The sequence below is a fragment of the Rhinatrema bivittatum genome, chromosome 9, assembly GCF_901001135.1.
Source record: "Rhinatrema bivittatum chromosome 9, aRhiBiv1.1, whole genome shotgun sequence".
NCBI classification, from domain to species: domain Eukaryota; kingdom Metazoa; phylum Chordata; class Amphibia; order Gymnophiona; family Rhinatrematidae; genus Rhinatrema; species Rhinatrema bivittatum.
The window spans coordinates 164,388,651-164,414,895 of record NC_042623.1 but is presented as its reverse complement, the minus strand read 5'-3'; the positions used below and the strand labels follow the sequence as shown (position 1 = coordinate 164,414,895).

The following is a 26,245-nucleotide window of genomic DNA, read 5'->3' as shown; positions in this document are numbered from 1 at the left end:
ATCAATATTACTGAGAGTTCAATAAGAATTCAGAATTATATTCTTAATGAGCTATATGGTTTGTGGCACAAACTCCTCACCCCCCCCCACTCCACTATTGTGCTGTATCTGCAAGCCCCTGCCTTTGCTTGCAGCCAAAAAACCCAAATAAACCAGTTCTCAAAGTGTCCTTTTAGCTCACTTAGTAATAACAGCTATGTACTCTGCGACAGAAAAAAAAAAGAAATGTTTGAGTACAGTTCCATCAGTCCAGGTCCGTATCTGTGGGCTCCCCTGGGCTAATGACTTCCATTTCCATCTCCTCATCTGGTTGCAGTTTAAGCTTACCTTTGCTAGCCCTGTTTCCCCTCCTTGCCTTGTGATCTCAGATGTGTTCATCAGACTTTTGCAGGGCCATCCTTCCTGGAACTTAGGAGTCTTTTCCCTTAGTCCCATTCAAATTTGCCTGGCTCTAGCAGTCTGGGATGTGTAGTCTCCTCCCAGCATTTCCTTGCCCTAGGGCAGAGCTTTCCAAACTTTTCATGTTGGTGACACACTTTTTAGACAAACATAATTTCACGACATGGTAATTCAGTCTACTAGTAAACCAGAGGTTAAAGGTTAAACGAACGAAACATATTTCGATAATTTACGTATGTTTCCTTAAATATATACATAAATAAAATGTTTCACGACACAACCTATCTCATGAAAACCTTAAATTTATATTAAAAATATATATTCCAAGATTCATGTTATTGTTATAATTTATGAGAAACAATAATAAAACAAATTGTCTGTCCCCCACACACTCATCTCTCTCCTCCCCCCAGCACATGTCTGGCCCCCACACACTCATATCTCTCCCCCTCAAGCACATGTCTGTCCCCCCAGCACGTTTGCCCCCCACTCACTCATCTCTCTCCCCCCAGCACATGTCTGGCCCCCACACTCATGTACCTCCGTCTTTTTGATTGTTGCCAGTTAAGTGCTTCACTCCCTTCCATGATCACCAGACACTGCTGCTTGCAGTCAGTACTCCTCATGGCCAGGCCTCATCGGCAGCAGCAGCCAATGCAAGGATGGCTGGGCTCGTTCCACCCACCAAGCCCCCCCAAAAAACGCGATTGACAGCAAAAATCACCCAATAATAAGCAACCCATAAACTGAAAAAAAAAAGTGAATCTCTAGAAAAAAAAAAAGCCCAAACTCACATCAGAGTTGACCGGGCTTGCGCGACACACCTGCACACTGCAGGCGACACACTAACATGTCCCGACACACAGTTTGGAAAGCTCTGCCCTAGGGACTTGCAGCCTATGTCTAGCTCTCCCTTTCTCAGGCTGTTTCCTGCTTCAACCAGAGGTGTGGTGCTTGTGCCCTCATGTGTGACATTAATTAAAATGATAAATTTAATTGAAGGACTTTTGAGTGCCTATTTTTATTTATTTATCTGTAGATATATGTATGAGCTTTGTTTTACATTTAGAACAAGTATCTGTTTGCCCTTTTTTTGAATGCAAGTTTTGAAATAAAGGTAAAAAAATATATAAGATAGCTTTTTATTGGATTAACTTAATACATGCAGCTGTATATTTTTTGGTTGACCATTATTTCCTCTCATTTACGTTTGTCTCCATGACACATGTCATGAAGTGAATGTGTCCTTTTAACTATAACTTGTGTTATGGATAGTCTATTCCATTTATTTAAAAATACATTTTTTGAAGATATCTTGATGTGGGTGTGTGCTTCTTTTTGACAATATTTGTTTGTCCCTTTCTACTCCATTTTAGGCTGCGAGCTCTGTCTAGTGGTGGGAGTGTGGTATCCCCTCCTCTCTCACCAGCATTGCCAAAGTATAAACTAGCAGATTATCGTTATGGAAGAGAAGAAATGTTAGCACTTTATCTAAAGGACAATAAGGTAAGTAGGAGAGAAGGGGATCACTTGGCTTTGGTTCACTTTCTCTCTGATTATATCCAGGGTAGATGAAAGTGGGGTAGCTGTTGTTTCCTCTCTTATGTATCATTCTAGACTATCATGTTTACCTTTTTTAATTCACTAGGAGAAGACAGAAATTCAACAAAGCATACTGTGTGATGTCAACTTTATTTTAAGCAGCTACTGCACATTTTCTTCAGTTCAACAGTCTTGTCTATCTCTCCAGTGAGAGAGATTGGTGTTTCTGAGAACCGTATGTTGGGCTCATAGGTATTGAGTTCCCCCTGACTGATTTACTGGCAAACTTTCTGGATTGACTGACAACTTAGCAATGCTGCTGGTTTCCTGTAGAGCAAGTTCTCATTCGTTGAAGGTTTGAGTATAGCAAGACCTTGACATCACAGGCTGTAGATTCTCACTGAAGAGAGCTGCCCCTTTTTCCTGGGGTTTATGGATAACAGGTCCTCCCTTCTTGTACAGAAGCTTGCATGCCTTTTGGTGTCATTTTCACAAACTGACAAATGAGTTAAAATGTTGTGTTTCCTAGCATGTGGATAGATGGATTCAGGACCAGTGGGTTATGCACCTTTACCAGCAGATGGAGATGGAGCAAACTGATGTCACAGTCCTGCAATGACATCAGCCTGCCAGTATTCTCCTCTCCAACAGATGGTGGAAGTACATCTCCCTACTGGGGATTGCTTCATATTTTTCAATGAAAATTTAAAAAAGAAAAATCTCTGCTCTCCTGTGGTGACAGCAAATGGTCCCTCCCCCAATTGAGAATTCCTGAGGTGATTTCCATGGTCCCTCAGATGTGTGCATGTCCAGTAGCTGGTTTTCCAGCTGGCTTGGACGTAGCTGATTGTACAGCTTGGCAGTGGGTGCAGGAAGCCGAGCGTAGTGGTGACAGCAAATGCCCTCTCTCTCCACAGCAGGAGACCGTCTCTGTACTCAGCTGGGAAGGGCTGAGCTCAGGTAAGCTTAAAAAAAACAAAACAAAAAACAACCCTACAGAGACAGTGAAGGAAGATTGTTCAGGTACTTCCCCTTCCCCGGTCTCTTGAGTTTCTGTTTCACCTGCTCTGAGGGATGTTCAGGCACGAGGGCAGCCTGGCCAGTTGAGCAGCCTTTCTTGGCTAGGCCCTACTTTGAGGCTTTGCTTTGCTCACCGTGAGGTAGGCCGCTACAGTGTTTTCGCACACTTTTGCCTACGCGTTTGGCTGCCTTCCATATAGGACATTGGCTTAGCTGTGTACGCCCAAGTTTTGCAGCTTAGTTGAGTCCGCTGGGATGTCCATGTTAAGCGGCATCCGGCTTGGATGCGCGCTTATCTTGCGGGCACAAATTGAATGTATGTTTGTGTGAGTTTAAGTTGAGATGCCTAGCCTTGGCATGCCCGGTTTTTTTGGACACACAAATAGTGTGCCTATAGCTAAGAAGCCTAAGCACTTTGCCTTGTGTGCCACCTGTCATATTTGGGCGTCTCAGCCTGGTTTGCTCTCTAACTTGTGCCAGTGCTTTTAAGAGCTCAGGGAGAATTTTCTTCCTCTGATTTTACTAAGCCTGGTTCTTCCCAGCCTGATGAGGTTAGGGTAAAGATGTGTCAGGAGAAGCGCCTGATATCGGACCTTTCTTGACTGGTTCCTCAGGAGTGGATGGCAGCTCAGTGGACACAGCACAGGTGGTTCAGAGGGAAGTATCTTCAAAGGATACTGATGACGCTTTAGAATTAGGGCATCCCAACAGTGAGGTTCCATTAATAAGAAAAGTAATCCAAGTGCCTGTAATTAAAAAATCACCTGAGCTAAAAGATTCCAATTTATCCCTATCAATTAGAAATCAGAATGAAAATACAAACAAAAAACACACTTTGAAATGTTTCTATGCTAATGCCAGAAGTCTAAGAAGTAAGATGGGAGAATTAGAGTGTATAGCAATGAATGATGACATAGACTTAATTGGCATCTCAGAGACATGGTGGAAGGAGTATAACCAATAGAGATGTGAATCGGAACCAGAATCGGTTCGGATTTCAGTTCCGATTCATATCTCTAATAACCAATGGGACAGTGCTATACCGGGGTACAAATTATATCGCAATGACAGAGAGGAGCATCTGGGAGGAGGGGTGGTGCTTTAATTCCGGGATGGCATAGAGTCCAACAGGATAAAGATCCTGCATGAGATTAAATGTACAATCGAATCTTTATGGGCAGAAATCCCTTGTGTGTTGGGGAAAAGTATAGTGATAGGAGTATACTACCGTCCACCTGGCCAAGATGGTGAGACGGACAGTGAAATGCTAAGAGAAGTTAGGGAAGCTAACCAAACTGGTAGTGCAGTAATAATGGGAGATTTCAATTACCCCAATATTGACTGGGTAAATGTAACATCAGGACATGCTAGAGAGAGAAAGTTCCTAGATGGAATAAATGACAGTTTATGGAGCAATTGGTTCTGGAACAGACAAGAGAGGGAGCAATTTTAGATCTAATTCTCAGTGGAGTACAGGGTTTGGTGAGAGAGGTAACGGTGGTAGGGCTGCTTGGCAATAGTGATCATAATATGATCACATTTGAATTGATAGGAAGAGGGCCAGTAAGTAAATCTACGACTCTAGCACTAAACTTTCAAAAGGGAAACTTAGATAAAATGAGAAAAAATAGAAAAAACTGAAAGGAGCAGCTACAAAGGTAAACGTGTTCAAAAGACGTGGACATTGTTAAAAATACCATCCTAGAAGCACCGTCCAGATGTTTTCCACACATTAAGAAATTGGAAGGAAGGCAAAACTATTACTGGCATGGTTAAAAGGTGAGGTGAAAGAGGCTATTTTAACCAAAAGATCTTCATTCAAAAAATTGGAAGAAGGATCCAATAGAGGAAAATAGGATAAAGCATAAGCGCTGGCAAGTTAAATGTAAGACATTGATAAGAACAGGCTAAGAGTTGGCTATCCACTGGAAGCGAATACAGACACCTACACTTGCGGCGGTACAACACCGTCTTTTCTTGTTATGCCAAATGGGCAGGCTTACTGCTGTCCACCAGAATCGTTTACCTTCCTTTCAAGCGATATGGGGCCCCTTTCAAAACTGGGTGGCTAACGCCAATCCTCTTCGAGGTTCCCCGGTGTAGTCTTGAAATATACCTTGGCCGGTCGCAGGTGCCTCTCATGGTTTAACTAGTACATACGTACCACTGCTTTTGTAAGTAGCAATACCAGTGTGGGGTGGGGAGGGGGGAGGGGGTTGGGGGGATATATATGGTTCATATGTTTATTATGTTTACTTCATTTACTGGTCAACTCAGTTTCATTACCATGTGCAGTTTACCATTGGGGCAGATGTTCTGCCTATTAGTTTTATTTTTATCTTTCCTGTATAAATTGACTGCTGCATTGCATTAGAATGCTTATTGTGTTCATGCTTGTTCTTCATTCTGTTATACTATATATCCTGTTGCAGTGGTTCTCCACTGATAGTTTGTAAATTGCATTTTGATGTTTTTTGTGACCTGCAAATAAAAACAGATTATACACAAAAAAAAGAGAGAATTTGAAAAGAAGTTAGCCGTAGAAGCAAAAACTCACAGTAGAAACTTTTAAAAAATATATCCGAAACAGAAAGCCTGCGAGGGAGTCAGTTGGACCATTAGATGATTGAGAGGTTAAAGAGGCACTTAAAGAAGATAATGCCATCGCGGAAAGATTAAACAATTTCTTTGCTTCTGTGTTTACTGAAAAGATGTTGGGGAGATACCCGTTCTGGAGAAGGTTTTCATGAGTAATGATTCAGATGAACTGAACCAAATCACGGTGAACCTAGAAGATGTGATAGGTCTCGTTGACAAACTGAATAGTAGTAAATCATCTGGACTGGATGGTATACACAACAGGGTCCTGAAGGAACTAAAAAATAAAATTTCAGATCTATTAGTTAAAATTTGCAACCTATCATTAAAATCATCCATTGTACCTGAAGACTGGAGGATAGCTAATGTAACCCCCATATTTAAAAAGGGCTGCAGGGGCGATCCTGGAAACTACAGACCGGTTAGCCTGACTTCAGTGCCAGCAAAAATAGTGGAAAGTGTTATAAACATCAGAATCACACAACAGATAGAAAGACGTGGTTTAATGGAACAAAGTCAGCATGGCTTTAATCAAGGGAAGTCTGTCTCACAAATCTTCATTTTTTTGAAGGGGTTAATAAACATGTAGATATAGGTGAACCAGTGGATGTAGTGTATTTGGATTTTCAGAAGGCATTTGACAGAGTTCCTTATGAGAGGCTTCTAAGAAAACTAAAAAGTCATGGGATAGGTGGCGATCTCCTATCGTGGATTACAGTCTGGTTAAAAGACAGGAAACAGAGAGTAGGATTAAATGGAAAATTTTCTCAGTGGAAAAGGGTAAACAGTGGAGGGCCTCAAGGATCTGTACTAGGACCCATGCTTTTCAGTATATCTATAAATGATCTGGAAAGGAATACGACAAGTGAGGTAATCAAATTTGTAGATACAAAATTATTCAGAGTGGTTAAATCACAAGCGGATTGTGATAAATTGCAGGAGGACCTTGTGAGACTGAAAAATTGGGCATCCAAATGGCAGATGAAATTTAATGTGGATAAGTGCAAGGTGATGCATATAGGGAAAAATAACCCATGCTGTAGTTACACGATGTTAGGTTCCATATTAGGAGCTACCGCCCAGGAAAGAGATGTAGGCATCACAGTGGATAATACTTTGAAATCGTCGGCTCAGTGTGGTGCAGCAGTCAAAGCAAACAGAATGTTAGGAATTATTAGGAAGCGAATGATGAATAAAACAGAGGATGTCATAATGCCTCTGTATCACTCTATGGTGAGACCATACCTTGAATACTGTGTACAATTCTGGTCACCGCATCTCAAGTTAGTGATGGAGAAAGGTACAAAGAAGGGCTTCCAAAATGATAAAAGGCATGGAACAGCTCCCCAATGAGGAAAGACTAAAGAGGTTAGGGCTGTTCAGCTTGGAGAAGAGACGGCTGAGGGGGGATATGACAGGTGTTTAAAATCATGAGAGGTCTAGAACGGGTAGATGTGAATCGGTTATTTACTCTTTCGGATAATAGAAAGACTAGGGGGCACTCCATGAAGTTACATGAGGCACATTTAAAACTAATTGGAGAAAATTCTTTTTCACTCCATGCACAATTAAACTCTGGAATTTGTTGCCAGGGGTTGTGGTTAGTGCAGTTAGTGTAGCTGGATTTAAAAAAGATTTGGATAAGTTCTTGGTGGAGAAGTCCACTACCTGCTATTAATCAAGTTGACTTAGAAATTAGCCACTGCTATTACTAGCATCAATAGCATGGGATATACTTAGTTTTTTGATATTGCCAGGTACTTGTAGCCTGGATTGGCCACTGTTGGAAACAGGATGCTGGGCTTGATGGACCCTTGGTCTGACCCAATGTGGCAATTTCCTATTTTCTTACCATGGTATGCAGACCTGTGAAGACTCCTGATAGAGACCGCCCTCCATCTTCTGCCACATAGGAATATGTTGCAGCAGGGGTCTGTCTTTCACGAAGATCTAACTGTTTTGTCATACGATATGGCCCTTGAGAGGGTTCACTTGTTGAAGCATGGATATTGTTCTGTGGTGATTGCCACCGTGCTACGAGCTCCAAAGTTCTCCACTTCCTTAGCTTATGTGTGGGTTTGGCGAGTGTTTGAGGTTTCGTGTGAGGATCGAGGTGGTTTTCTTCATTCAGTTAAGAATCCCGCTCATTCTGAAATTTTTGCAGGATGGGTTAAAGAAAGGGTTGGCCCTTAATTCCTTGGAAGTACAGGTAGTGGCTCTTGCCTGTTTCAGGGGCTAGGTGACTGGTGAATTCTTATTTCATCCTGATGTGGCCCACTTCTTGAGGGGAGTGAAACATCTTCGTCCTCCCTTGCAGTTACCAATTCCTTTGTGGAATCTTAACCTGGTTTTAGATTTCTTGGCGGGCCCTAAGTTTTGACTGCTGCATAGTCTTTTTCCTTGTGGTTATTGACCTCGAAAACAGTGTTTCTGGTGGTAATTTGTTCTGTGCATCGAATTTCCGAGCTGCAGGCCTGGTCTTGCCGGGAGCCGTTTCTTTGGGTGACTCCAGGAGCGATACAGATGTCACCTGTTCCTTCATACCTGCCTAAATTGGTCTCTGATTTTCACTTGAATCAGTCCATTTTCTTGTTCTTGGATAAGGAAAGAGATGCGGTAGAATATCGCCTTTTCTGTCCCTTGGATGTCGTGAGGTATCTGGAGGTTTCTAAACCTTTCCAAAAGATGAATTGCCTGTTTGTCCTTCATGGTGGAGGAAAGCTTTGCTGGCTATGGTAGCTCGGATTAAAGAGGTGGTCACAGCTGTGTATGTGGATGCTGAAAAGCTGTTTCCTACTCAGGCTATGGCTCATTCCACTAGGGCTCAGACAGTGTTATGGGAGGAGGTTAGATTGTCATCTCCCATTGACATTTGGCAAGCTGCAACTTTTCCAGGTATTATCTTTATGTGCAGGCCCGGCAGGACACAGCCTTTGCACGTGTGGTGTTGACTGGACCGCAGCAGCCTCCCATCCTATTCCGGAGTAGCTTGTATACATCCCGCTGGTCCTGAAAACATCTATCCACATGCTAGGAAATGAGAAATTACTACTTACCTGATAATTTCCTTTTCCTTAAGGTGGATAGATGGATTCAGCTTCCTGCCCTGGGCTGCAGAATGATTGTGATGGTCCTCCTGTGTGTCTGTGTTCCAGGTCCTCCTGTGTTACTGCTAAGTGTTCACCCAGTCCCTAGACTAGTATGCATACATTCTTGCCTGAGTTCATTGTTTCTTGTTGGTTAAGAACAGAAATGGTTGTCTGTTTTTAATCAGTTTTTTGTTAGTCTGTCCACAGTTGCTTTTGAAGAGAATGCTGGCAGGCTGATGTCACTGCAGGATTATATATACTGTGATGTCAACTTTGCTCTGTCTCCATCTGCTGGTAGAGGTGCATAACCCACTGGTCTTGAATCCATCTAGCCACCTTAAGGAAAAGGAAATTATCGTGTAAGTAGTAATTTCTTATTTTATTGTATTGGGAGTTATGAGTTCTTCCTGTTTTTATTGCTCACAATTTTTGCCTCGTTTTTTGCTCAGCCAAAATAGAGATGATTATTTTTTTTGCAGGAAGTCCAACACCTGCAGTTCTCTTATGTAAGTTTGTTTCTTCTGCAGTGATTTCAGTGCTTCTCATTCTGTAGCTCGTCAGAAGATAGATTTAGATTGCTATGCATAATAGTTTTCCTCTCATCAAGATTCAGTTCCTTTCATTATCCCTTCTGTAATGTCCTCCCAGGACAGTCATCCAAATTTAAGGTTTCTATAACCATCCTTTATAGAAGAGAAATCTAAGCATAAGTAATGTACAGAAAGCAACTACTTTATGGTCGAGCAGATTCTCATCATGCGGAGCATTATTTATTGAACAATGAAGGTGATTTTCCCACATAGGATATATTAACTTCCTAGGAGTGGGAGAAATGACTGTCAGGCTTATTTTCTTTGACAGTTTATTTTTGTTAAACAAGTTTCTTTTACTCTGGACCCAGAGAAGAGTAAAGGATTTTCAGGCATTTCAGCAAGTCCTTTCCGGATGATGATTTAAACTCTCTAGATTTGTCTGGAATATCTTGTAATGGAGGAAAGGATATATTGGTTATAGCATGCAGAGTGCAGTCTCTCAGAAGCTTACTAGATAGAAGAATATTCCAAGAATGACTTTTTTTCCTGTCTCTCTCCATGATGAAGGTTGACATTTCTATTGTTTGTATTAACCTGCTGGTGGAAGATCATAACATGCCCTGTATGTACCAGGATCAGTCCAGACGGTGGGTTATGTCCCCCGTCCAGCAGATGGAGTCAGAGCAAACTTCGAAGGGTGCTGGCATATAAGCTGGTGCACCCTCCCTAGGTCCTCAGTATCTCTCTGACTCTAGCAGATGTGAGGCGGGGAACCCATTGCTTCCCCTAGTTAGTGGTTTTCTGTTCCACATTTTGTGCTTCTTTCTCTTCTTCCTCTCAGGTTGGATCAAGCAGGTCCTGGGTTAAAAAAAACCCCCAAAAAAAAAACCCAAAACTTTTGGGAGTCACTCTGTGCTCCCTACCCGGGCCTTGCAGCCCCTGTTTTTGGCTTGCCATCAGGACTGTTTTTCCCAGTCCCTCTCTCTGTTTTTTCCTTCGGGGGTAAGTTTGCACTGTTTTGCTTTGCAGCACAGTGGATTCTTTACAGAGGGAGTGGATGCTGGTGGGGCCAGCCTTTCCCCTCCTCTTCGCCGCGGTCAGTCCCCTCCTCCTCGGCCCTGCGACACACCATTCCCCGGGGCCGAAGCGGCACGGAGGTCCCATTCCCCTGCCGCTCTTGAGGGGAGGGGTTCTCGAGTCGAGCGTGGGCGAGCCGTGCCCGCTCCTCCCGCGGCATGCTTCCCCAGCTTCTCTGGTCCCTGCGCCGTTGATCCACCCTCCGGGCCCGCGCGATGCAGCGCGCTAGTTGTTCTTCCTGCGGCGGCCCGGGGCAGGGCGGATCGTGGGATGGCTCCTGCGGCAGGTGTCTCCCTGGGGGGAAGACCAGCTCCGCTCCCCCGACAACCTCACCGCCGCACTGGTCGGAGCGCCGCGGGCCTCGGAGGATAGCCCCGCCCCCTCCTTTGGGGGGAGTGGCGGCCATTTTAGAGCTGGGGGGCTGCATGGATTCAGATGCTGAAGAGACTCAGCAGGATTTTTCGCCGCGGTCAACGCCGATTCGGGACCCGGGTCCTCCCCTAGCCACCCCTGGGCCCCCCAGGGACCCCCCACTCCCCCCCCCCCCCCCCCGCTGCCAACCGGTTTTTCGGCCGACTTCGTAGTCCTAATGCACAAGGCATATCTTCAGAGACTGCAGCTGCCGGGGGGGGGGGGGTTATCTGCGGATCCCACGCCCGCTAAGGTGCCCCGGATCGCCGGCGCGGCGGGCTCAATACCGGGGGCTGTGGGGGGGGGGGTCCCAGGGTACACCTGGCCCTGCCACTGAGTGGGGTGGCTCCATCTCCGGACCCAGGGGGTGACCCGGCGTCGACGGCGGATGATGACACGCTCCTAGCAGCGCACCTAGAGTGTGACGATCCGCGTGTCCTCCGGATTTTTCGTAAGGAGGAATTGGCGGACCTCATTCCTCACGTCCTCCAGGAATTGGACCTCGATCCTCCCGTCGAGCCGCCAGGCCCCCCGGCTCCCTCCGTAGCCTCCTCTAGCAAAAAGGGGGACCCTGTCTTGGATTTTTATAAATGTACAGTAGTTTTTAGGAGCAGTGTTGACATAATATTGGCTATGGCTGGGGTTGTACCAGCCTATATATGTCATAACATCACTGGAAAAGGTGGGTCCTCTGTCTCCATCTGCTAGTAGGTGGGGATGATGCATGCATTTTGACAGCTGTAGAAGGATTCAAGGAAAGGAAATTGATAAATAAGACTAAAATTCTCCGTATATGTAGTGTGTGTGTGTATAATGTGTATACATGTTCTCGTTGGGGGATCTTATTATTTATGGCCCAGCATCTGAAGCATTGCAGTTTATCCTGCTCAGCTTGGCTTAGAAAATGGAATGTGTATGACAAAGTGTTTTCGAACAAGCTTAACAATACAACAGTAAGATCCAGAAAACCATTTTTGCTTTAGAATCTTGCTGTAGAATTTGGGATGTTTTCAAATGGTGTGATATGCATGAGATTTTAGCACTACATCTATTTCCAATATAATGGAGATTTTGCAGAGAGGGTTTGATTTGCAGTTATACTCGAGCTCTAAAAGTACAAGCAGTGACCAAAGGTGCTTTCTGAGGTAAAATAGATACTTGCTCAGTTGGTTCTCATCCTGATGTAAGATTTCAGAAAGAAGTGAAAATTATTTGTGCAAGAGTGAAGTCTTTAGTGCCATCATAGAATATGAATTTAATACTTTGATACACTACTAAATTTCATCTTGTACCATTACCAGAAGTATGTAAATGTTTCAATCAAAGCAGGTTTAATAATAATTATATGTTCAGTGAGAAGTGCTAATATTTCCAAGTGCTTTGGCAAGAGAAACCTTAACATGCCTTTTGTAAAGAGAAAGTGGTCAGGAGACCTGTTCCTCTTTTTATTTCTCATATAAAAAGGATGAAGCAAAGGTTAAAAAAAAGAATTAATTTTAAACAAAAAAAAAATTGTATGTTTAGATGGTCAGAACAACAAAGATCTTTCTACTGAATCCATGAGTTTAGAAAATGAGGCTTTATAAAATGCATAGCACTAAACTTTTAGGATCAGAAAGGATGAATGTTAGGATAAAATATTGTGTACATAAGGCTCATAAAGTTAAAAACAAAAGTTTTTTACTTGATTATAGCAAAAGCTCATAATTGTAGAAACTTATCCACTTCAAGGGCTGAGAAGGCTGATGCACAATATTCTTCTAAGTTTTTTTTCTGTGGACATCTCTTTTATAGTGCATATAGTATTGCAGATGTGCTGGGGGGAGGAGAGCCCTCCAGTTCCCCAACCTGGATTATTGGGGACAAGGCAGGTGCTCAGCCGAGGAGGGAGCGGCGGAGTGCCATTGTGGAAGGAAGCTCCTGTGCATGGCCACATCATCAGAGGTGGACTGATTGGCCATTCGTATCATTGGAGAGGTGGCTGTTTAGTTTATTACTTAATATAATCCTAGTCCTTAAAAATAAAAAAAATCACATCATATATAATTTAATTAATATTAAGCTTTTCTGGAATGTGGGTATTATTACCAAACAGGTAATTATAAGAATAAGAATTTTCTCTTTTTGCATTATGATGTCTTTACATTTGTTGTACCTTTTTTCATTTTGCTGTATAAGTGAATGAAAAAATTTAATAAATAAAGAATTAAAAAAAAAAAAAAATCAGAGGTATGCAGTCATATATTGAAGGGCATCCTATCCCCCCATCTGACAGCCACATTGTTTAGCCGGGGGATGGTTCTATTCCCACCAGTGGTGTGCTGTTTATACTATAGCGTCATGACCTACTGTTGTCACCACCAGGCATCTGAACTACTTTACCTCTCTCATCTCATTTTTCTCCCTCCTTTTTTTTTTTTTTTTTCCCCCCTTAGCTCCCATCTCTTTCTTACATAGCCATCTCTTCTCAGTTCTCTGTAGATTTTTCCACACATTTCAGCGTCTGTGTTATTTATTTATATTCTGCTTCTCGGCCTGTCAGAACGGATTACATTGAGGTACTGTAGGTATTTCCTTATATCAAAATGCTTAAAATATACCTTTTTCCTACTCATCTACTTCGATCTTTCTCTCTTCTATCCTTTCTATTCCTTTTCACAATTTTCTGTTCTCTGCTTCCTTCTCCTGTCCCTCCTTCCCAACCTCATCTTTCATCCCCATACTTTTGCTATCTCTCCTTTTCTCTCTCGCTATTCTCCCCATCTACTTCATGCTACTTCCCCCTGCATCCACAACCTTTGCATCTTATTTTTTCCCCTCTTCTCCCTGCCAAAAGAGCCATCGTTAAAATGGCTGTGGCAGGAGTGATTCAGCATCAGCAGACATGAACTTAGTTTATGTTTAGAATGCTGGGGCTCATGAATTTCACATTCTGTATCACTATTATGGTATCTTGCCACATGAGATGTGCAGTGGAACTAAACCTCAAAAGGATGGAAGGAAATTGTGTGTCATGGATGATTTTGGAAGTTCTCTGTGTTGTTGGCTTTCCCATTTGACTTTTGACTTGGTTTGCCCTTTCAAATTCCTGAGCACCAAATTATTCTAACCATCTTGAGCTGGAGAGCTTACCTATAGGAGCATCATACCCAGGACCCTGTTTGCTCCAGGAAATAAAGGTTGCACATCAATCTACTAATGTTATGGGCATTTTGAACACTGTAACACCCTCTCAAAAATCTGTTGGTCAATAATATTAACCTTATGAAAACAACTTGATGATCATATTTTTTCTGAGCAAGCATAGAAAAACAGGCTCCATCTTCCTGTGTTGGGAGACCGTCAAGGTGTGGAACTTGGTTTTCTTTCATGAGACAACCAAAGGATCACATACCTGGAAGGAAAAGAGAACACTCATTTGTCACTTGAATGGCAAACAGAATCTTTCTTCTGTGAGGCATATTTGAGAGAGATCAGTTTGTAACATGAACTTTCTGTTTCAAGAGGAGATCAGAAGTAGTGGATGCCTTCTGTCTTTGGAGGACAGGTCATCTATATGCATAACGTCTAGTAGTGAAAACTTTAATAAAATTTCAGAAATGAGCAGGAAACTATGATACTCGCAACACCCTTTTGGCTAAGACAGATATGGTTTCTTCTTCCATGGGGCTTGTACCTGTGGAAACCGTTCAGGTTGGGAAGTTTCTGGACTCATCACTCAGAAAATTGCTTCACCTCAGCCTCCAATTTCTAGCCCTGAAAACCTAGTGTGGAAGGAGAAGTAATAAGATGCCTTGGTCTATCTGAAAATTTTACGTTTTAAAGAGTTCACCAGAAGATCCTACATTTTTAAATGGGGAATGTTTACTTCACCCAGATCATTTCAGATGGGCAGGTGATAAATATAATTGCCTTCTATATCTTTCAGATTCTGGCCTTAAAATCAAGTCTGTGAGGGTTAATCTCTGTGCAACTGAGATACCACCAACATGCAAAAGGAAACCCCATTTCTGTGCGGTCTTTCATTGATAGGTTTATGTGGGACTTGCTTTAAATGAAGCCTCCCATTAAGCCTCCTACAGTGTTATAAGACAGTATGGTCCATACCCAACTGATGAAAGGCACCTTTGAGCCTTGAGACCTTTGTGAGCTGGAAGGTTGCCCATTTGGGCTGTAGAGTTGGTGAGCTCCAGGTTCTAGTGATTTCATCATCATAGAGTCTTACTATGTATCATTCCAATTTCCTGCCTAAGGTTGCATTTTGTTTCCACCTTAACCCAGTCAGTTGTTCAAACTCTTTTCTCTAGGTCATATCTCCATCAAGGTGCAGTCTCTAGACTGCAAGAGAGCTGTTGTCTACCTTGAGTGAAACAAAGCCCATAGAGGATCAACTCATCTTTTTTTGTTTCTTTTAACCCTAATGAGTCAAGATATACCATTTTGAATTGCATAGCAGATTGCATCCCGTTATGGTCTGCCCAGGCAAGCCTAATCTTTAAGAGGGGCCCGTCAAGATCCATAATGTTAGGTGGACAATCGGCATTGCCATGGTTCTAAGATTTACCTCAATTCAGGAGATTTGCAAGGATGTGACATAAAGTTCAGTCGGTGCATTCACATGCCATTGGTACTTATATATTATATCTTGGTGGAATGGTAGGTTTAGACTGACTGTCCATTTAAAAAATATTGCCCAACTCCATCCCTTCTAGGTCCCAATATGTTGTTTGGGTTGTCTTCCTTATTATTAAACGTGAAGGAAAAATAAATGTCAAAACAAAAATGGGGTTTTGACCAACAAAATGTTTTCTGTCTGGCAGTCTTGTTTGTCCCCTTTTTTTTTTATGTTGGACAATCCTTAGCTAAGGCATCCTAGTTGTATGACTCAGTGAACCTGCTTGTGTTCAGCGAATGAAAAACTGCCAAGTGTTCTCTGAAGACAGCAATTCACTAGTCACTCAAACCTTCCTACTTCCTCTTCCAGTCAAAGTTGTATCAATAGACTTGAGGGGAGCATGGGACTGTGGCAGAGTGGGAACTTCTTTTCAGAAAGGTCTAGAATAGTCATCCATATGGTGACATCTCCTACTTGAGTGACTGGTGATCAGTCTTGAGAGAACACTTGTAATAGGTAAGCAATTATCATTAAACATGTCACTGCTGAAGAAGAGCTCATTCTGGTGGACTAGAGCATACATAATAGTTTATAAAAATAAACTTAGGGAATATGGTAGTCTGCAGAATGATAAAATACTGATAGCTTAGCATAATAAACGAAGAGATACCCAGATCAGAATCGGCAAATAACATGGTCTTCCTTAATAATTTGCAGTGAGAATGAATAAAAAAGCAGTGTACATATCCAGTTCCTTTAGACAGTATGTAAGGAACTGCATATCTGTATAAGCTGTATATTGGGTGAATATCTGACTTTGTTTTCCTTTAGAAGATATAAGCTCTGAAACCTTGTGCTTTGTCCTTGTGGAAAGTACTAACAATTCAGCACATTCTCACTTCTTGTTTGTAGATTCCTTCAGACCTTCTGGATAAGGAGTTTTTGCCCATTTTACAAGAGGAGCCCCTGCTACCACTGGCACTTGTACCTTTTACAGAGGAAGAGCAGGTGAGTGTCCAATAAAAGGCAGCATGAATAGGGATTAAATCTTACCTGCCTTTAGGAACAGGACAAGTCATACTGCTGTTGTAGAAGGCAAAGCCTTGTCAATTGCAAGAGGTGTGTATGAACCATGATATTTTTATTCTGTCAAACTTTATTGAAGTTTTAATATAGTTGAGCTTATGGAGGTGGGAAGAGAGACAATATTGTTAAATTTCAAAAACTGGGCTTGCAATAGAAATCTTTTCCCACGAAGCCAGTTGGAAAGTCATTTGAAAACTTTAGATAAACTCTTAGAATCAGTTGTTGATAGCTATAAAGCTGCTTCTGAAGTATGCAGTGCTTGCAGTTCACATTGTCATCAGTAACATATAGTATGGAGAGAGGTATTGTTGTTATAGGGAACCAGGTGCAAAAGTAAAGGTGAGGACCTAAAATGGTAATTTCAGCAATATCTGTGTGATGCATTTCAGCCAAAAGATATTACTCTAAGCATGGTGTAGGAAGGAAAACCACCTTTATCTTTTTGCTACACCAGTCCCCAATCCCCTCTTCCAGCTGATAGAACAATTGAGGTTGAAGCATTATATAGAAGGGAATCTATTGTGATGGCGGAGGATAAGATGATGACTTGAGGACTGATTAAACTAAGAGTAGAGGAGTTGGTGGATGAAGCTGGGAAAGAGAGTGCTCTCTAGAGGGAGTAGATAAGGTGGGCTTCAGGAGAATATTATGACTTTATTTATCAGAACAGGAGACTTCATGCATGAAATTATCTTATTGCATTACTTTTTATCTTGATTTATCACATTCTAGGAAAATAGTGATTGATTTGTAACTATATGCTTTTTAGAGGTCTCTTCAGCTATGCCCCCCCCCCCCCCCCAAGAAGTCACTCGGCGAAACATGGCCATGTTGGGGACTTAGTTCATAAAAGTCGTAAGATAGTCAAACTATTATGTGTAAATTTGAAATATTGGAACTTTGAATACTCTGACTTTGAACACTCATAGAATGCGTTTGTTCACTTTTTATGGTCGCACTACCTTCTCATAGGAATAAATCTGAATCTTCATTTAGATGTAATATAGTAAATGATAAAGATCAATAGGCCCATCTAGTCTGCCCAACTGAGTTTCTTCCTCTCTTGTTCTGTTCTACTTCTGGTAGATGAGCATATACATCCCTATACTTAAACCAAAACCAGTGCCCTCTGTTTGTCCCACGCATGTCCAAATTATGTTCTCCAAGGAAAGCAAGATAAGTCCTTACCAGTGGTATGATGTCATCAAATGGAGCTCATCATGGAAGATTTACACACAAACTTCTAGAAACCTTTGGTTTGCTTGATTGAGCATAAGCAGCATGATCTGTGTTGCAAGAAACCCAATTGTTGTAATTCTTCTCACTGTCTTCGAGAAAAATTTCTTAAAAGCTTGTTTTCTTGCTTGTGGCTTCAAGGATTTCTTGATTCTATCCCATCTCTCTAGATAGGTTTTATTGATCATTTCCAAGCTTTCTTTATTTTTTGTTGTTTACTAGTGGCTTGATCGGTGCATTAAGTGGCATCAGTCAGATTTTTGGTTTAAAATCAAGCAGTTTGATTTTCCTAGTTTGACTTTTGGCCAGTGTCCTATAAAGCGAAGAAGGCTAATGGCTTTAGTAAGTGCCCCAGTGTGAATGCATCATATCTATTATGGACTTTCATGATAGATGTGTGCTTTCCTTGGAGAAGAACCATGACATCTGGGGATGTTCCATGTGTTGAAAGATGACACCATCCTGAAGAGAGCTGATGGAGAAGCTCTTTGGGAGTGTTAAGTTTGACCTATCAGCATCAAGGGGCAAAAGAGCTGCACTGACTACTGGCAGTGGTTTGACATCGGGAGGCATTGATCCCCCTTTGACACTGAGCACCCCCTAAGATCCAGGGAGATAGGCCACTGTCCAACATCTCCTACCCCAAAAAAGTGAAAGGTTCCATTTCTTCTGGCATCAAGGAATTCCGATGACATGCTTTGAGCAAAGGCCAAGAAGCATCGATATTGATCTTAGTCAGTGTGCAGTGCTGGAGCGAGAACATTCTGGTTGCTGCCATGAGTCCCTCAAAATGTTCCCATAAAGAGGAGAACTTAACTATGCATCATTCTCAGGAGTCACAACAACTCCTAGGGTCCAGATACCAGCCACCAATCTTCCTTGAGTGTCCCAGGAAGAGAGAGCGGTTTTAAGCGGTGTACCGCAAGGATCGATGTTGGGACTGGTCCTGTTCAATATCTTTGTGAGCGACATTGCGGAAGGGATAGAAGGTAAGGTTTGTCTATTTGCAGATGACACTAAGATCTGCAACAGAGTGGACACGCCGGAAGGAGTGGAGAGAATGAGACAGGATTTAAGGAAGCTGGAAGAGTGGTCAAAGATATGGCAGCTGAGATTCAATGCCAAGAAATGCAAAGTCATGCATATGGGGAGTGGAAATCCGAATGAACTGTATTGGATGGGGGGGAAAGGCTGATGTGCACGGAGCAGGAGAGAGACCTTGGGGTGATAGTGGCTAATGATCTGAAGTCAGAGAAACAATGTGACAAGGCAATAGCAAAAGCCAGAAGAATGCTGGGCTGCATAGAGAGAGGAATATCGAGTAAGAAAAGGGAAGTGATTATCCCCTTGTACAGGTCCTTGGTGAGGCCTCACCTGGAGTACTGTGTTCATTTCTGGAGACCGTATCTACAAAGAGACAGAGACAATATGGAAGCGGTACAGAGAAGGGCGACCAGAAAGGTGGAGGGTCTTCATCGAATGACTTATGAGGAGAGATTGAAGAATCTAAATATGTACACCCTGGAAGAAAGGAGGAACAGGGGTGATATGATTCAAACTTTCAGATACTTGAAAGGTTTTAACGATCCAAAGACGACAAACCTTTTCCGTCAAAAAAAAAATCAGCAGAACCAGGGGTCACGAGCTGAAGCTCCAGGGAGGAAGACTCAGAACCAATGTCAGGAAGTATTTCTTCACGGAGAGGGTGGTGGATGCCTGGAATGCCCTTCCGGAGGAAGTGGTGAAGACCAGAACTGTGAAGGACTTCAAAGGGGCGTGGGATAAACACTGTGGATCCATCAAGTCTAGAGGATGTGAATGAAGAGGAGGTGGCTCGCGGGAATGAAGGCTACTACCTGGAGATAATACCCTTATTCAATATACATACACATGGTTAATGCAACTCCAACATTACTCTAAGCTTCAACGGTAAGAGGAAATGTGGGAAAAAAAAGGATTTGCATTCACAAAAAAGCGGGGTGTAGCTTGCTTGTTACGGCAGTTACTACCCCCAAACCAAATAAGCCTGATACTTTACTTTCAATGCATATCTAGCATAGCTCTCTGCTTCAACGGCAGGGGAGAAAGTCTGATACTTCACTTTCAAAGCATAGCCAGCAAAGCTCTCTGCTTCAACGGCAGGGGAGAAAGTCTGATACTTCACTTTCAACGCATAGCCAGCATAGCTCTCTGCTTCAACGGCAGGGGCAAAGCAGAAAAGGGTATCTATCTATCTATCTATATAGACAACAACCAACAAGGACTAAATTACATAGTCGAGTAAACAAAAGCATGGGTGTAGCTTGCTTATTGAGGCGGTTACTACCCCTAACTAAGCTACATATTCAATTAGATGCAGTTCCAACACTGCTCTCTACATTAATGGTGGGGTGGAAGGGAAATAAAACTAAAAGGTACTAAAAGCCAAGCGTAACAAGTAAGAAGAAAAAAAAAAGTGCATAGCTTGCTGGGCAGACTGGATGGGCCATTTGGTCTTCTTCTGCCGTCATTTCTATGTTTCTATGTTTCTCCTGCTTCCCATGCAGTATTAGCATTGTCAATGTTTGAGAAGGATCTGGACACAAAGATCCAGGAGGCCTTGGGCTGAAAGATTGCAGGCACCAACAGAAGGATGTCCAACTCTTACAATCATCTAGTGGAGAAAACCCAATGTTTGTTCTCAGAGAGGCATAGATATCTGGTACCACCACACGGATGTTAATTTCCAGTGCATCAGGGGAGGAAGCTTCTTTGAGACATAAAAGTTCATTGGGGTCCAGACCCCAGCAGACAAGTGCTGTGAGGGGTCATCCCCTCAGACCCCTCTGTGCCACAGGAAAGGAGAGTCTCTTCCAGAGAACCTTTCCTTTACAGACTTTGAGAATGGCAGAGGCCATTCCATTTTGATTTGGAGGAAGAGGACAAAAATGTTTGATATCATTGGCGGAGGGGTGTCTATGAACTGGAGGCCAGAGCACTATTCATCCATGACATCCTTCAGGAGACACAGGTGAGAAAGTGGGAGAATCCCCTCTGTGCTTGCAGTGAATAAGGCGGACACAGCATATGTTTGGAAGGCTTGTGGATTCAAGAACACCGGGTGCCTGCGCACAGGGATGCCACACACCATCACCACCGGGCTCCCTGAAATAACTAACAGTGATGAGAAAGACAGAAAGAAAGAAAAAAAGGTGAAAGAATCCATCTGGAACTGAGAGGGGAGGGGCGGTGAGTGATCCTTGATTGGGAGACCCGCCCCCCCTCTGATGTCACTGAGGACTGTGACGGACATTAAACGGCGCCAGAACACCAGGCGTCGCGCGCTGAAGGGGCACTCCCCTTTGTGCATCCCTTCGTGCATCCCGTAGTGTTAGCCATTCCCCATGTTCTTTTATATCCCTTGTTAACAATCCCCATATTTAAATGTTTAATGTATTTGACAAAGGTAACGCATAAGTTCCTGCAAATTTTGTTTAAATGTAAACCGATGTGATATGTAAAATCGAACACCAGTATATAAAAGTAAATAAATAAATAAGAAGCAGCAACTTCCTCATCAATTTTGGTTGAATCTACTTTCAAAAATACCAGAAGGTGTAGGATCCATCTTTGGTGCCCCTAGGGATGGAGTCCCATAACCTTATTGGGAGAGTCTTATTTGGGAGCTATGCTTAATATCCACATAACTTCTTACCCGCTTTTAATGTGCCATTACATGCAAAACATTCTGAAAAACACAAAAGGTTTGTCAGAACATATCCCTCAGGAACAGTGTGATGCCCTGAAGTCACTAGTGGGCAGGGGGGCTGGAATATGGGAAACACATGGTCTTGTTGACCTTTGTTTTTGAAATGGCATTGAGAGTCTCTGCAGTAGGTTTGTAGACTTGCATGGCTGTGGGCTTCAGACATAAGACAGGATGTCGAGGATAGACTTGCTGATGTGCTTTGCAGTGGGGAGAATCTCTTTGGAAATAGGGTCAAGGAAGTGGTGGCTCAAATGAAAGATCACTGTGCTATGCTTCAGACTTTCTCTAATTCTACTCCAAACCCACCATTCTTATCCAGAAGGTATTTGATTGGGGCACTGAGGAGATGTTATCCTCTATCCCCTCCTCCCCATCAACAGCAAGGACCTTGCTCTCATCTCGGACAGCAGAAGGCCCCAGCGTTACAACCAGCATCCTAGCCAAAACTGGGACGGGGTTTTGACTAGATCAAGAAGGATATGCTGGAGAATCTTTCTGTTGAAGGGGAAGGTTAAGGTTTTACATAAGCTGTTGATCCAGAGTAACCTCAGCCACGTGGGTTCTTAGCATAGTCAAGAATGCGTACAGATTACATTTATTAGATAACCTGCCGAAGCATCCACCAAGAAGCTCTTGGTCTGCTCAGCATCAAGATCTGCAACAAAAGGAACTTTCTTCCTCCTTAGATGCCAATGTAGTCATATCTTTTCCACCAGGAGAAAGAAAGCAGGTTTTTTACTCCAATTACTTCCTGATCCCAAAGAGGACTCTATTCCATCCTATCCCTGAGAGTTTTGAACAAATTCATGGTAAAGGAAAAGCTGAAAATGGTTTCCCTGGGCACCGTAATCCCCTTCATTCAAAAAGGGGACTGGCTATGCTCCCTAGATCTATAGGATGCTTATACTTAGAGATTTCCAGATCACAGGAAATATCTCAGATTTGTAGTAGGGAAACATCACCTCCAATGTCGTGTACTGTTTGGCCTACTGTCAGCATCACGTATATTCACAAACAGGAACATTTTCAAAAGCCGACGCGTATTCTCAAAGCATAAGAACAGGCCATACTGGGTCAGACCAAGGGTCCATCAAGCCAACAGTGGCCAATCCAGGCCATAAGAACCTGGCAAGTACCCAAAAACTAAGTCTATTCCATGTTACTGTTGCTAGTAATAGCAGTGGCTGTCAACTTAATAGCAGGTAATGGACTTCTCTTCCAAGAACTTATCCAATCCTTTTTTAAACACAGCTATACTAACTGCACTAACCACATCCTCTGGCAACAAATTCCAGAGTTTAATTGTGCGTTGAGTAAAAAAGAACTTTCTCCAATTAGTTTTAAATGTGCCACATGCTAACTTCATGGAGTGCCCCCTAGTCTTTCTATTATCCGAAAGAGTAAATAACCGATTCACATTTACCCGTTCTAGACCTCTCATGTTTTTAAACACCTCTATCATATCCCCCCTCAGCCGTCTCTTCTCCAAGCTGAAAAGTCCTAACCTCTTTAGTCTTTCCTCATAGGGGAGCTGTTCCATTCCCCTTATCATTTTGGTAGCCCTTCTCTGTACCTTCTCCATCGCAATTATATCTTTTTTGAGATTCAGCGACCAGAATTGTACACAGTATTCAAGGTGCGGTCTCACCATGGAGCGATACAGAGGCATTATGACATTTTCCATTTTATTCACCATTCCCTTTCTAATAATTCCCAACATTCTGTTTGCTTTTTTGACTGCCGCAGCACACTGCACCGACGATTTCAATGTGTTGTCCACTATGACACCTAGATCTCTTTCTTGGGTGGTAGCACCTAATATGGAATCGAACATTGTGTAACTATAGCATGGGTTATTTTTCACTATATGCATCACCTTGCACTTATCCACATGCGCATATCTCCTCGTATATGCGGAAAACCGGCTCTAGCCTAAAGGGATGGGGCCGGGACAGCACCCCCCTCTTGCACATGCGAGTCTGCACCCGCCTGCACATCCATGCGGGTATCGGATTTTATAACATGCGCAGCGACGCATGCATGTTATAATTGAGTGGACAAGAGCATATCTCAAGGAGTTGCCACTTCCTTCAGTCCTTAATGGATTTTCTGCTTTGCTTTCAGTCTATTACCAAATCTTAGATTGTAGCCTGGAGTACAATTCTAAACTTACTAGTTAGATACTCATGTTCTAAGCAAGGGGAAGGGGAAATTTGTTTCTGCTAGGACCATATTATACATTGTCATCCATGACAAAGGGGGTGTGAGAGCCCCCTATGAGTTCATTTATTCATATATACCACGCATATCCATTGTTCACGGCGGATTACAGTTTGACATACATAGATTAAAAACATATAACTACAGTAAAATAGCTATAAGTTATAAGAACGGGAACAGAACTAGGATAGTTGACATTATAATACAACATGCAAAAATATATATTCAAATTCTGGTGTCACCTCAGTGAAACAAAATCCCTCCATTGCTAAACACTTTGTGAAGAAACACAAACTACAAAAAGCCACCTAGAAACTTGCTATACCATAACAGCGCTAATACTAAGGACTCAAACAGCGACCTTATCTATAAAAAGGCAACAATGTAAATATTACACCAGACTCAGAATAATAATGCACCAATTATTGGGGTAACAGAACAAACTGGACTGCTACAAATCCCTACAGAGAAATTACATGCTAGGAGAAACACTGAAGCTCAGTCTCACATGCGGAACACATAGACTACCCTTGCCTATTACAACAATATGGGACCTCAGATCAGAAACGTAGAAAAAACTGAAATAGAAGGCCCAAGAAACCAAATTCTGAACAGTAGAACTCTTGCTCGTTAAAAAACTCAAAAATAATTTGATTTTTATCTTTCTAATATTGTCCCAGTCTTTTTTTCCACTTTCCTCCTTGTCACATGCAAACAAACACTCTCTCACTCTCACGTGCTCCCTCACACACAGGCATATTATTTCTTTTACAGACTCATACACACACGCAGAGGCTGTGACTCACACGTTCTTTCCCAAACGGGCTCCACACACACATGCTCTCTCTCAAAGGCTTGTACATGCTTGTACATGCTTGTACATGCATGCTTTCCCTCACAGGCGCATTCTCTCTCTCTCTCTCATACACGCATGCGCGCACACACACACCGCCTACACATTCCCACTCTCACATACAGACTGACTCTTACACACACTACCACTCTCTTAAATACATAGGTTCCCACTTTCTCTCCCTTTCTTTCACATACACAGAAGCTCATTCGTGCTCTCTCTCACACACACAGGCTCCCACTTTCTTACACACACACACACACACACTCTCTCTTACTTCAGCCACTGCCAGACCTCTTTATATGGCCACCAAAGAATGGAATCTGCAGCAGCCATCATGTAAACCCTTTTGCTTGCCACAAGATGGGGACTGTGGTGGCATGCTCCTTTGGCTGCCATGGGATGACCACAGCAATGGCCATGCTTCAGACCTTTTCATCTGTTTAGCAACCCTGATTGGGTGGCACTTCCCTGATGATCCCTTAGCTGTTGATTATCATCAAAAGAGGCCTGCTGATGCTGGCGCTTTCTCAAGATGCCTGCTAATAATGATGGGATAGTGTCTGTGGGCCGCTTATAGTAGTGACTGGAAAATGTTTTGTAAGCCAAAAAAAATTATCAGGCCGGTTCAGGCTTGTGGGCCTTAGTTTGCCCACCCCTGTCATAGGCTATATAAACCTTAAAAATTAAACAGTAGAAAGTCAGTATTGAGTATGCTGGGGCATGGAAAAGTTATCCAGGTAAAGTTTTTATATCTTTATTTTCTGCCTTTTGGCATTTCAAAACAAAAATACATGTCATAAAGTTACTCGGATAATTTTAACTGGATATTCTGCAGAACATACCTGGATAAGTGTTCTGCTGAATATACTAGGCTATCTAGATAACTTTATGGCAGGTATTTTCCAATCAGACTTACCTAGCTAACTTTGAATATCAGTGCTATTGAGACAAAGTGAAACCACACCTTGAGAACAACCCTAGTGCCACCTCTTTGTTACAGAGTAAATTTTGTGAAGGTAATGAGTTTTTTTAAATTTATTTAAAATATTTATATGCCACTTCTAGCACAATTCTAAGTGACTTACAATTAAATACATACATTTATTTTAAAAAATTCATCATAACTACATAAAAACAATATTTTTTATTTACAATTTGTTTCTATATTGTCAAGTTATTTACCATCATAACTGTTTACAAAGAGGCACATATAATAATACATAGTTAGTACTTTACAAAAAAAGGTGCCAGTAGTGTCCGGTAACATAAAATTGTTTAAAGACTAATTGATTAATGATATATATTGCCTATTGATACATGTTTCATGGGTTTAGGCTCATGTGATTCATACTAAACTTTTCATTTGCTTTATGAAACCTAAAATAAATCAGATAAGACAATAAAACAAAAACAAATCACAAGTTTAAACCTAGAGTTGCCTGGACAACATTTAGCTAGGGAGCAGGGGAAAGTATTCAACTCATGAGGTTTTATCTGAGTAAGTTCAAACGTTACCCAGACAAACCCTTTGAATATTGAAATGAAACCTGAAAGAACAAGTAATATATAAACTGTCAAGCTACAAACAGAGACTATCCAAGTGCCTGTATTTTGTAACATTTATAGACTCTGCAGTGTTGCAGGTAGGCTTACAAATAAAGATTTACAGTATTCTGTGGACCCCAGGGTCAAAGCACATATTACTGTCTTAAACTGTAAACAAGAGAAGTATGGTTTCTAAAGGTATGCCAGTGAAAATTAGAACCAAACTTTCTTACAAACCCAGATCTAAGTAAGGATCCAGAGCTAAACCCA

The 26,245-nt window shown here is 42.3% G+C and overlaps 1 protein-coding gene across 8 annotated transcripts in view; it reads left to right on the top strand.

The window, feature by feature from the left end:
* GIGYF2 (GRB10 interacting GYF protein 2) overlaps positions 1–26,245 on the top strand; it is a 444,297-nt gene that overhangs the window by 46,012 nt on the left and 372,040 nt on the right. For 7 of the 8 annotated variants that reach the window (XR_003858724.1, XR_003858723.1, XM_029616693.1 and 4 more), the window contains 2 exons: positions 1,776–1,905; positions 16,197–16,292. Coding sequence is in view for 5 of the 8 variants with exons in the window: in XM_029616693.1 (XP_029472553.1) it covers positions 1,776–1,905; positions 16,197–16,292 (226 nt within the window). In the remaining 3 variants the exon portion in view is untranslated. Of the gene's footprint in view, positions 1–1,775; positions 1,906–16,196; positions 16,293–26,245 lie in introns of those variants that run through there. The other variant, XM_029616697.1, reaches the window with a different exon arrangement.